The following is a 13040-nucleotide window of genomic DNA, read 5'->3' as shown; positions in this document are numbered from 1 at the left end:
AGAGAGAAAGGTCTTCCTTTCCATTGGTTCACCACCCAAGTGGCCGCTACGGCCGGAGCTACACCGATCCAAAGCCAGGAGCCAGATGCTTGCTCCTGGTCTCCCATGAGGGTGCAGGGGCCCAAGCACTTGGGCCATCCTCCTCTGCCCTCCCAGGCCACAGCAGAGAGCTGGACTGGAAGAGGAGCAACTGGGACTAGAACCCGGTGCCCATATGGGATGCCAGCGCCGCAGGTGGAGGATTAGCTAAGTGAGCCACGGTGCCAGCCCCCATTTTGAAGCTATAGATTGAATTGTGGCTATTTGGAAAAGAAAGTACTATATATCAGTTTATCAGCTCTTTCTTCATTCCTAATATAGTCATTTTTAGTGCTATAACTTTCCTTCTATATTCTTGTGGTAGCTTCAACCACACATTTTGAAATGCTGTGTTTTCATTTTCATTCAGTGGAAAGTTCTAATTAACCTTTGGTGTTTTCTTTGGCCTTTGGGTTATTTCGGAAGTATATTACTAACTTTCAATATTTGAGGTTTTTCTAGGTATCTTTCTGCTACTGATTTTTACTTCTGTTAGAAAGCATTGCATAATTTCAGTTCTTTTAAATTTTTATTGTAACTTGTTTTATAGTTCATTTTATCGTCTATTTTGGTAAATATTCCAAGTATACTTGGGAAGAATGTGTATTGTACTATTGTTGAATGGAGTGTTCTATAAATGGTTCATGAAGTCAAATTGGTTAATAGTATTCTCCAAGTCTTTTTTAACCTTACTGATTGTTTTTGTCCAATTGTTCTATCACTTATTGAGCAAGTGATAGTGAAATTTCAGATAGTGATTGTAGAATTGTCATTTCCCTTTTCATTTCTCAGTTTGAGTTTAATATATTTTAAAGGTCTGTCATAAACATTTATGATTCTTATGTCTTTAATGAATTGACTTCTTTTATCATGAAATGACTCTATCCATGATAATATTCTTCGCCTTGAAATCTACTTTCTCTGATACTAATATTACCACTCCTTTAAAAAAAAGTATTGTTAAACTGGTATATCTTCTCCCATTATTTTACCTTTAGCACATGTTATCTTTATGTTTTAATGTTTTATAAAGACAGCCCGTGGTTGGATCTTGCTTAATTGTGTCTGATGTTCTCTGCCTTTTAATTAGAGTGTTCCGACCATTCACATTAAATGTATATGTTGAAGTGATTGAATTTAAATTCACCATCTTTCTGTTTTGTCCCATATGTTCCTTGTTCTACTTTTCTTCCTTTTCTACTTTGTTTGAATTAAATGAGTATTCTTTATTAATCTGTATTATCTCCTTTGTTGGCTTATCAGCTCTATTTTGTATTTTTAGAGATTGTTTTCAGGTTTATGGTACACATCTTTAGTTATAACAGTCTGCCTTCAAGTGATATTGTAATGTTTTGTATATAGTAAAAAATTCCTATAGCAAGGTGCTTTTATGTCTCCTTGCTCAGCATTCAGACTTTTTATTGTTATACATTTAACTTCTACAAATACTAAGAAACCCATAATGAATTGTTATTCATTTTGTAGAGTTTTTATCGCTGAATCTTTTATTCAGTAATTTTTTCTTCTGCAGTGTCTAATCTGCTGTTTATCTTATCCTATTACTTTTCCATTCAGACTCTGTAGTTTTTCATCTCCAAAAGCTTGATTTGCATCTTTTTTTTTTCTTTCCATCTTCCATTGTCTGTTTAACGTGCTCAATCTTTCCTCTGCCCTACTGAATATATGGAATAACAGTTGATTCTCACTGTTAACAACTGGTATGTTCTAAGAAGGCACTGTGAACACAGAAATAGAAACTACTGAACTATTGCTTTTAGGGGAAATACAAGATCAGGTTTCTGGTCACATTTTCATCAACTGATCAATATATAACCTTGTTTTTTAAAAAGATTTATTTATTTACTTGAGAGGCAAAGTTACAGAGAGAGGGAGAGACAGAGAGATCTTTCATCAAATTGGCTCACTCTCCATATGGTTGCAACGGCCGGAAGTGGGCCAGTCCAGAGCCAGAAGCCAGGAGCTTCCTCCAGGTTTCCCACACAGGTACAGGGACCCAAGCACTTGGGCTGTCCCTCGCTGCTTTTTCAGGCCATCAGCAGGGAACTGGATTGGAAGTGGAACAGCTGGGACTTGAACTAGCGTCCATAGGGGATGTCAGTACTACAAGTGGATGTGTAACCTATGCCACAGTGCCAGCCCCTGTATTACCTTATTTTATGTGACTTTCTGTTTAGATATAATAATTTAATGTACATTTAATATACTATATTTAGTAATTAACACGGAACTCATGACCAACATTATAACTCATGCTTGACATGTGTTGTCTTCATAAGGCACATTACAGCTTTCTTGTGCTTGGAAACATTAGACAATATGTTAGCACTGTGCTCAGGGGTCATTTTAAACAGTGAAATTGCCAAGAAAAAGCACAGAAACACAATAAATGCAGTAAGTGGCCCATGGAGCAGTGCTTGTTTATAGTATGAAAGCTCAAACGGGACAGAGCATCACTTTGACTTCAGCTAGGAACATGTGTCTTGGGAGACTCAAATTTTTTGCCACCTTATGCATGTATACAAATGACCAAAAAAGCACAAATAAGTTATATTTATAAATAAATTTTGTTTAGTAGGCGGATTTAAAAATATGGGATCTGTGAATAATGAGTATTACCTGCATTTATAATACCTGTTTTAGAGTCTTTGCTGTATCATCTGTTTCATTTCTAAATCTTTTTCTGTTGATTCATTTTTCTTTTCATTTTTCTGGTTCTTTGTATCCTTGGTAATTTTTGATCGGATACCAGACGTTGTGAATTTTAGCTGGATGGAATATTTTCTTTTCTTCTTGACATTGTGCGGAATGGACCTCTGGAGATTGGGCTGGGAGCTCTTTCTGCCTGGGTTGTTCATTGCCACTGCTCTCTGACTCCTGTAGCTTCATAATGTCTAGCAATTCTGGAGGGCTGGAGAAGGACTCGGTGTGCAAGGCCTTGAAGACATCATCTGCCTGGACGTCAGCCCTGCTGTGGCCAGGGCCTGTGGCTGTGCGGTTTGGCTGGTGGAACTACACTTCAGCTTATTGCCGTTATTTAAGAGCTAATCATCTCTATAAAGCTGCTACTTGTTGAGCACTGTTTGTGAATGCCCTCAGTGATGCACTTCAGCTTGAACACAGTGCTTGACTTCTTGGTGTCTCTGAAGAGGGTGTGGTCTCATAGCAGCAGATTATGAAAACGCATTCCATCCAGTCCACCATCTCCTGCCTGGCCCCTCTATTTTTTTTAATATACTTTAATTTTTTTCTGGGCTGCAGTTAAATTACTTGGAAATACTTGGATTCTTTCAAGCCTTGCCTTTAAACTTCGTTAAGTGGAACTGGAATAGCCTTATGTCTTGGCTAATTTTTGCCCACTACCTACAACTAGTATTCTATCAGTGTCTAATACATTACATAGGCTTTTTACTACAGCTTATGGTAATACCAAATCTTCCCAACCCTGTGTTAAGCTGGGATTGTTCTGCTTGCTCTTTCTGAGTGGTTCTTTCCCTAGACTTGTCTATCTGCTGTATCAGCTGAAGAAACGAGAGGGAGAAGGGAACCCCTTGCACATTTCTAGAGCTGCCTTTCTGTGCAGCTCTCTCATTCTCATATAGCTTCTCCTTTCTACTATTCTGCCCTGGTATTCTAGATACCTTGACCTCCCTGAATTAAAAACTGTGTCTCCTCAACTCAGAAAGGCCACTGAGTTTAGTCTGTGTTCATCCTTCTTGTACTGCAGCGGTAAGCTGAGGCCAGGTGTATTGCTCACCTCATTTGTTTCCCTCATTCAAGGATTACTTTCCTACACTGCCTGCTGTCTAATGTCTGTAGACGACTGTTTCATGTGTGAAATATTTTGTTTGGTTTCCTAAAGTTGGAGGATAAGTTCAATCTCTGTTATTTCCTCATGGCCAGAAACAGAGGTCTATCAGTCATTATCAGAGGTGCTGTCACCATAGCAATACTGATTTTTTTTTTTTTTTTTGAGCAAAAATGAAAGTCATAGAGTCCTTCCCTCCCTTACTCCCTTATTTCATCATTAAGTAGGGCCAAGCTAGGTAGGCATTCATGACAGCAGGATTTGGGAGGTGGGTGGTATGATGGCCTAGAGTGGGGCTATCAAGGCAGATTGGGGTGAGTGAGCTCCTTGTGTGCAGGGGAGTGACCTGGCTTTAGAGTGTTGGAGACTGAGTGGGATGAGAAAACGTTCAGCATCAGGTATCAGAGCCAAGCAGAGTGCAGAGGGTATCCAGTAACACTTTCTACTGAAAGGGCCTGGGAGTACTCATTCTTCAATAGCACCAAGGACACCTGGTGCCGCAATCTTTTCTTCTAAATGCTGTTCTCTATTAAAAGGAACCCAGGTTCCTTTCTCCTGGGAAAAATGGCTGATTTCAGGGATGAGTATGAGATGAGCCTGAAATAACTTGTGCCAGAAACTAATAAAGTGCTCAGAGATTGATGGGCACATGCCTAAAGGATATGTAGAAACTAGAGAGAAGAGGTTTCTAGTGGCCAAATCTAAGGTTTGTGGCATAAAAATAAATAATGATAGTCATAGTAACGTACAATAACCCATGAATCCAGTAAAAATCTATAAGTCCATACTGATGGAGAAAGAAATTTGCCTTAGAATGGAATACAACTAATGACTCTGAAAGAAATGATACTATTAGACAACCATCATTTATGACCATAATAATAATTCAGCCAATAAATATAAATGTATGTTAATAAACATTTGTTGAAGAATGGGATATTTACATTTTATTTTAGTGCCTCCACACAAATAATTATAAAGGTGGTTTAGGGGTCAGGTGGAAGAATAACTTTACAGTAGAGAAAGCTGGCAGATCTCACCTAACTTGGTCAGTGAAGATTACCTGTAATGTGACAAATTGAAATTGTATATCATCTAGTAGAATGCAGTGAGAACGTAACATCACTTTGTAGTACTCCTGCCAAAATGCATAGCCTAAATCTGATACTGAGGAGACATCAGAAAAACCCAGTTGGGAAACATTTTATAAACTAACCATCCTATATTTTTGACTTAAAAGACTTGACAACTAAATAAGATGCAGGGATGATCCTGGATGGGATCCTTTGCTGTAAAGAATATTATTGGGACATTTGGTAAAGACGAGGTGGGATCTCCATTGCATGATAACTGTCAGTTTCCCAACTTTGATGATCGTGTTGTGGTTGTACAGGAGGATGTCCTTGTTTGTAGGAGTTGTACACTAACAAGTTCAGGGGAGAAGTAGCATGTCTTCTACTTTCCAGTCACGCAGGGGGAAAAGGGTTCTTTGATTATTCTTAGGAATTTCTCTAAGTTTGAAATGTTTTGTAAGCAGGAGATTTTTTCAAAATTAAAAATTTTAAATAATTTTTCATGAGGTGTATTTTGTATTATTAGCAAGGTTATCTGTGTGAAAAACCTTACATAGCTAAAACAAATTTAATTGCATTTATCACATGCTTAGCATATTTTCAATAAAGTAAAATTTTGTTAAATTTGGGTAATAGTAAATTCAGGGCTTCTGGCTGCTGTGAGAACACTTTTTTTCCCATACTATGTAGTGATTTTTGTGCCCTTGTCTTTCTTTCGCCTCAGCCTTGTCAGATCCGAGCAGTAGACTTTCAACTTCTCCTCCTCCTCCAGCAATTGCAGTCCCCTTGCTCGAAATGGGGTTTTCTCTCCGGCAGATCGCCAAAGCTATGGAAGCTACAGGTAGGATGAGTTTTTATACATCAGTATGTGTGAGTATGAGAAGTCCTATTGTATTAAAGGTAATATATTTTATGAAAGACAATAAAGCATGGTAAGATTTTAATGCCAGATATAGTTACAGGGACAACATGGCAAACACACTTAAAATGATAACATAAATACCTAATTACCTTGCCCAAGTTCAGTGTCAGACTCTTTTCCCTTTGCACAGGTGCTCGGGGAGAAGCTGATGCCCAGAACATCACTGTCCTTGCCATGTGGATGATAGAGCACCCTGGGCACGAGGATGAGGAAGAGCCCCAGCCAGGCAGCACAGCAGACTCGAGGCATGGAGCAGCAGTTCTAGGCAGCGGCGGGAAGTCAAATGATCCGTGTTATTTGCAATCACCAGGAGACATACCATCAGCTGATGCTACAGAAATGGAGGAGGGCTTTAGTGAAAGGTGAGATTTCACTTTGTGTAGTTCTGTTCCATGTGTTGTAAATGGCACCTCCAAAGCCCAACGTGTTTCCCACATAAATGCTTCTAATGCCATGTGTAAAGTCGAACACTATAGGTATAAGAAAAGACAAGCACATCAGTTACAAGCTTATGTTTCTATGAAGGGTAAAAATGATGTGAGAAGTTTTATTTGAATAGATATTTTCATAGGAAGAAAATAATTTTTATGAAAATTGAGTTGACAAAAGGAAACTGATAAAGTAAAACATTTTAAAATAAACATGGTGGTAAAAATTGTATATCAGCGATATAAAGTGTTCATGGTAATTTTAGAAATGGATTTAAGTAACATATTTGGTAGAATTATGTTTTTAAATCTTTTCTCTGAATATAAGAATATAATTAAATTTACATTTTCATGTGTTCTAAAGCTTTTTAATATCTAGTATACTATGTCCCCTTTTTTAAGTCACAGAAAGAATTCTGTGAAATTGTCTAGCCTAAAATTAAATGTAATAAGATATTCTACAATTCCCTCTAAATCCTTTTAACCTTTAGTGCATCTGTAAGTCTTACCCATTTTTCATTTTAACCATGGAGTCATGGGTTACCAAGGCATGCATTTTACTTAACATACAGACTTTTCTAACTAGCTCCATGAATATATTTCATAACTTCTTTTGAAGTATCTGTTTCTCCTAGGCAAGGATTTGTAATCATCTTAAATTTAAGTTTTTAATCATTGAAGACTGAATCAAGGTCATATTTTATCTCTCTTTAATTTGAACATCTATTAAGCATCATTTAATTTCTGATAGAATTGAAAATCAGATGAAACAAACAGTTTCTTAGGGCATAGAATATGAGGTATCTATAACCTAAGAGCTTTACAAAGGATTAAAGGTATGTTTCAAAGTTTTATCCTAAATATACTTTATTATCAGAGCTCTTTGAAGAAAAAAACCTAATACCGCAAACAAGGTTGCACCTGTGCTTTCTTTTCATGATAGTTTTTAAAAGGTTATGTTGTTTTCACACTTGCACTTGTAGCGCTGATAATCTGGATCACACAGAGAATGCAGCTTCTGGAAGTGGTCCACCAGCTCGAGGTCGCTCAGCAGTAACACGAAGGCACAAGTTTGATTTAGCAGCTCGCACATTGCTAGCAAGAGCAGGTAATTATGTTTCACACCTTCTCTTGGTGAGAGTTTAATTTAAAATCAGTATAAAAGCAACATTAAAGAAGATGTTCCTACTGATATTGAGTACTCAGCCCCTTCACACTACAGAACTGTTTATGTTTTTTACACATTTACGTAATTTTACTTAGTCAAAATCCCTGCATACATTTGTGAATTTATTTTTAAATTCTCTGTTGGTACAGAAGTCTATACTGCCACTTAGAGATTCTGAGATATTTTATAAATGATCCCTCTTTCCTTAATCAATTATCATTTAATAAGTGCTTATTTAATATTTAACATCATTGGTGAGAAGGATATAGAAAGAACACTGTGTCCCCCCAAAAATGTAATCCCTGGTTATTCTGATATACTCTGTGGACCAGAGAGCTTCAGTACTGGGGAAGGCCATAAATATACCAAAACTCCATCATGAGATTAGTGAATTCCAGGGTTATGTCCTGGACATGTAAAGTCTAGATTATAGGGAATATATTTTCCAAACCAATAACTGGGATATATGATTTTTCAAAAACAAAATTTAATCATTGAAATATTATAGAGTTTGATATAATGATTTATAGGAACAGTGAGAGAGATATTGACACTGTCCTTGAAATTATATGATATATCTTTCCCATGTAATGAAAAGGGACTGGATGTTTTAAACATAAACCTAAGTGAATAATAATAGCGAATGTCTACCTACTGTTTTTTTATATAACTAACTTTATAAAGTATGGAGTGTGGGTTGTCCTATTTAAACCTATCAGCAGCCCAGTGAAGCATGTGTGTTGTTATTATCCCCATTTTATAGGAGAAAAAACATGTATAATAGGTGTGATTTGAAATTTAAGCAGCTGAGATAGATTCTCACTTTATGGCAGTTACAAAGTGGGGAAATATTCAGAATTATTTCATTCATGCAAGTAAAATGCCTTTTTTGTTTTGTTCTGAGCGGGGTTATACCGCTCTGTGCAGGCCCACAGGAATCAAAGTCGGAGAGAAGGAATATCTTTGCAGCAAGACCCAGGGGCGTTGTATGACTTTAATTTAGATGAGGAGTTGGAAATTGATCTTGATGATGAAGCAATGGAAGCTATGTTTGGACAAGACCTGACCAGTGACAATGATATTCTGGGAATGTGGATCCCAGAGGTACTGGATTGGCCTACCTGGGTGTGTGTGATTGCAGCGGGGGCTGCTCTGACTTATTTTCCTGCCCTCCTGTTCATACAGCTTACTAACAGCAGCCTTGCCTAGAATTGAAACACTCTAAAAAGTCTTACCTCTCATCCTGAGGTTTGGGGATTTAATGCTTTAGGTTACTTTGATATCTACAAACGATTAAGAAAAAAACCTCATTGCTTTCTGGTGCGATTTTATTGCTTCTCTCCCCAAACTAGATAAGTAGAGCCACACTGTGATGATATTTGATTCTGATGTCAAAGGTAGTTAACAAAATAGGCATCAGGTCCAGTAGATGCTGCTGGGTACATAATACAGCTGCTTGTGCTCACACTGCTGTCTCAATGCATGCTCTTCTCCTTCATAGGTTCCATTTAATCATTGTAATGCCTCATTCTAGGAACCTAGATCTAGTAAACACCTCCGTCCAGGAGCAGGGGACATGGTAGGTTAGTGTGTTTGCATTGTTTAGCATTTTTGTAGCAGGAAGACTCCAAGTGTGTAGGTGTAAGTTCTACAGTAAAGAGAGCCTATGTTAAGTAAATCTGATAAATGACTCCTAATGACTTTTCTTAGAAATTCAGAAAATAGGTATGTGCTTTATGACCAAATAAAAAGTAATTTTCACTCGAGAGTTTTTAAAAAAAAAATCATCTTGAGATAGGGCAGATCATCATGTTAATTAGCTTTTTTCTTGGTAAGGTTACTTATTATAGTGAGGAAAGGCAAAGAACACTTTCAAATTGTGTGATCTGGTTTTTGATTTGAAAATCTTTTATGTAATGTTAATGAACATCTTGAAAACATTCCAGCATATGTGAACAAAGTAGATAATGTCATAAATGACCTATTTACCTCTTCTTAATTTTACGTTGCATTGATTGTAATAATTTGATATGAAATCATTTTGTGCAGCATGTTTGTGAGTCTGAAGACAGGGAAGAAGTGGTGGTGTGTGAACTGTGCGAATGCAGTGTCGTCAGCTTCAATCAGCACATGAAGAGAAACCACCCAGGCTGTGGGCGTAGTGCAAACCGCCAGGGCTATCGCAGCAATGGCTCCTATGTGGACGGCTGGTTTGGTGGTGAATGTGGGAGTGGAAATCCATACTACCTGTTATGTGGCAGCTGCAGGGAGAAGTACTTAGCCCTGAAGACCAAATCTAAGACAGCAAGTTCTGAAAGGTACCTTGAAATTGTATAGATATTTAGAACCTTGTAATGAGAAATCTTAATGCTTAAGGCCTGGAAACTGTCATTTTTTCATAGGAGGAGTTAGTTACCTTGGCCTTCTTTGAAGTTCTGTGATTGATGAGTTGAGGACAGAAAGGATAGTTGAGGAATTCATGTTCCCAGCAGAATTGGCAGCTTGTCAGGATCTCTGGGAGTCCAGGAGTAGTGGCATGGCAGTATGTCTCACTGGAATTTGACTGGCAAGCTTTGATATATTGACAAGTTGTGATTGGGACCCTTACCTTAAACCTCAAAAGGCTTTAAGTCTTTCTGGAATAGTGTTTGATTACAAGAATTGTTGGTGACCCAGAAGTCTCCTAAGTAGTTTGATAAAGTGGTCATTGATTTTTGTAAGCATGTGTGTGCCTACACACCAGCAGTTTAAAAAAAAAATTCTCTTCATTTGTTTCGTTTATTTGAAAGGCAGAAAAAGAGAGGGAGAGAGAAGCAGACAAAGAGACATTTCCTACCCGTTAGTTCACTCCCCAAGTGCCTGCCATAGCTGGGGCTGGGCCAGGTCAAAGCCCAGAACTGGGAACTCTGCCTAGATCTCCCACATGAGTAGCATGGACCCAAGTAACTTGAGCCTTCACCTACTGCCTCCCCAAGTGTGCATTAGCAGGAGGCTGGGATGGAGAGTGGAGCTGGGCCTCGAACCCAGGCACTTTGATTTGGGATGATAGAGATGTCCCAAGTGGTATCTTAACCAGTAGTCCAAATATCCATACAGTTTTTATTAGCTCATAACATGAAACACACTTTTTTATTTTGTGCTGCTTTATTAATGACCTCTTAAAATATTCTAATGACTTAATTTGCTTTTTTGAATACTAACTGTTTTATATAAAAACACAATGTTCTTCATGTTTGGTGCAGGTACAAGGGACAAGCTCCAGATCTAATTGGCAAGCAAGACAGTGTGTATGAAGGTAGTTGTTTGTTTTGAGAGCTTTATTTCACATGTATTTTTATATGTATATATATACACACTCTGTGCCTAACATTTGTTACTAAAATTTACCTGTGTGTGTGTGTGTTTGTACTTATGTATGTATTCACTTAAACTTTCTCTAAAAAACGAGGTAGTCTGATAATAATCACCCTAGTTGGAAAGTCAGGGGAGAAATACCTGGGTTCAAATACTGGCTTTACTGCAGAATATTAATTTTTGTTTGGCATAAATAAGTTTATCTTTAAGTAAGGAAAGGATTTTAATGCATTTTGAATTTTTATCCTAATTGTAGACAGCAAAAAATAAAAAATGATGATGACTGTAGGTTTTTCTGGAGCACTCTATTACTTGAAGGAACTCATGCCCTAGGGCTTATGGACATAGCTAGAAACTCTTTGTTGGCCCCATGACAATATATTTTTGTTAGCTGACACCTGTTAACCACCTGTAACTTTTGGGGCTGTTTCATTGAATTTGACTACAGGGACTCCCCTTTCCCGTAATCTCACTGTGCCTCAAGAGTGCAGTTTGGTTGAGTCACCAGGAGATGGTGCCGTAGTTCATCTTGTGGCCTTGGGCTTTCAGTCTGTCTACATTTTAAACGTCTCTGTAATCATTGCTGTCAGTATTATGGTGCTTTTAATATTCATAAACCATGCATTTATTTACTCAAATTCCAGAAGACTGGGACATGTTGGACGTTGATGAGGATGAAAAGCTAACGGGTGAAGAAGAATTTGAATTGCTTGCAGGACCACTTGGGTTAAATGACCGGCGCATTGTACCAGAACCAGTTCAGTTCCCTGACAGCGACCCACTGGGAGCCTCAGTAGCAATGGTCACAGCCACCAACAGTATGGAAGAAACTCTGATGCAAATAGGTAAGCTGAAATGCTGATTTGCATTAATTTTATAGAGTCTGTGTTAGTTTTCGAGATAAGTAAATAACAAGTAACAGTTCAGCATTGTCTTACCCCATCAAGTCTCTTTAGTGAGTTACTTTCATATTTTGAAGGTACAATATGAGATTAGTTTTGATTTTTTTGTCTTTATGAAATATTGAAGTGAGAAAAAGAAAGTTTATAAAATATGACTAAAACTTTTAAAATAATTTGTGATAAGAGAATCCTGTAAGTTACAGAGAATTTTTGTGCTGTATTTTTTATTCAAGTGAGAGAGTATGGTAAATTTTTGCTGTAAGGAATGTCAAATAAATATTTGAGGTAGAATTGGTGATTCAGTTCTTTATGTATACTTAACGCATATTTTAAAAAGCTATATTGTTCATATATTTACCTGTATTAATATAAGCAGAAGTGGTATATGAGCAAAATGAAAAAAAAATTAACTGGAAATGCCTCCTGTAATTAAATATTTAAGTTAGAAATATCTAAGTCAGAACTTAGAAATAACCAAGATTCTCCTAAAGAATTTTCTGTGTAACAAAGTTCCAGATGAGCAAAACCTGTTGGTTTGTCATATTGCCTTATGTTATGTAATCTGTGTAGACTAGGAGAATTTTGCAGGAGTCTAGGTACCTGTTGTGTTACCTTGTTGAGAACTAAGTCAAGTTGTGTTTTTCAGGTTGCCATGGCTCTGTAGAAAAGAGTTCCTCTGGGAGAATAACGTTGGGAGAGCAGGCAGCTGCCCTGGCCAACCCTCATGACAGGGTAGTGGCTTTGAGGAGAGTGACTGCTGCTGCTCAGGTTCTTCTGGCCAGAACCATGGTCATGAGAGCACTCTCTCTTCTCTCAGTCAGGTGGGTGTTACTTTCAGTCAAATGAGGCTAAATTGGATTCTGGTATTTATGAGAAGAGTCTGGTGTTGTGTGAGAGGGTGAAAAGAATTTTAGAGACTTAAATTTATATTGTCAAATGAAAGATGTTGCGCAGTCAGTTAATACTTGGCTTTTTAGGTGGAAAAGAATGTTTTTAATAGTAACCAATAAACTTCACTCATTTTTTTAATTATTATCTGAAATAGGAAACTGAGACTGTTGGTCCACTTTGTGCCAGGGAAAAATTAAAGGTCGAATTAATTTTTATGCAGAATTGACCAACTGTATAGCTAAGTTAGTCTGCAAATTCCAACATGACTCTTGCCATTTTTTATGCAAGTATGTGTATACATTATAAGTAGTATTTATTTACCTTATTTATACTGTGGAAAATAATGTAAAAAAAAAGAAAGAGAATCAAGAATAACTAAGACTTCCATTTAAGGAGTA

General features: G+C 37.4%; 1 protein-coding gene across 19 annotated transcripts in view; it reads left to right on the top strand.

The window, feature by feature from the left end:
- HERC1 (HECT and RLD domain containing E3 ubiquitin protein ligase family member 1) overlaps positions 1 to 13040 on the top strand; it is a 224822-nt gene that overhangs the window by 161135 nt on the left and 50647 nt on the right. For 15 of the 19 annotated variants that reach the window (XM_070054352.1, XM_070054347.1, XM_070054350.1 and 12 more), the window contains exons 41-48: positions 5702 to 5818; positions 6030 to 6261; positions 7311 to 7435; positions 8400 to 8620; positions 9545 to 9817; positions 10742 to 10790; positions 11494 to 11694; positions 12398 to 12572. In XM_070054352.1, the coding sequence (XP_069910453.1) occupies positions 5702 to 5818; positions 6030 to 6261; positions 7311 to 7435; positions 8400 to 8620; positions 9545 to 9817; positions 10742 to 10790; positions 11494 to 11694; positions 12398 to 12572 (1393 nt within the window). Of the gene's footprint in view, positions 1 to 5701; positions 5819 to 6029; positions 6262 to 7310; positions 7436 to 8399; positions 8621 to 9544; positions 9818 to 10737; positions 10791 to 11493; positions 11695 to 12397; positions 12573 to 13040 lie in introns of all 19 variants that reach the window. The other 4 variants (XM_070054349.1, XM_070054341.1, XM_002718170.5 and 1 more) reach the window with 3 other exon arrangements.

Source organism: Oryctolagus cuniculus, chromosome 12 (genome assembly GCF_964237555.1).
Source record: "Oryctolagus cuniculus chromosome 12, mOryCun1.1, whole genome shotgun sequence".
NCBI classification, from domain to species: Eukaryota; Metazoa; Chordata; class Mammalia; order Lagomorpha; family Leporidae; genus Oryctolagus; species Oryctolagus cuniculus.
This window is presented reverse-complemented; position numbering and strand designations above follow the sequence as displayed.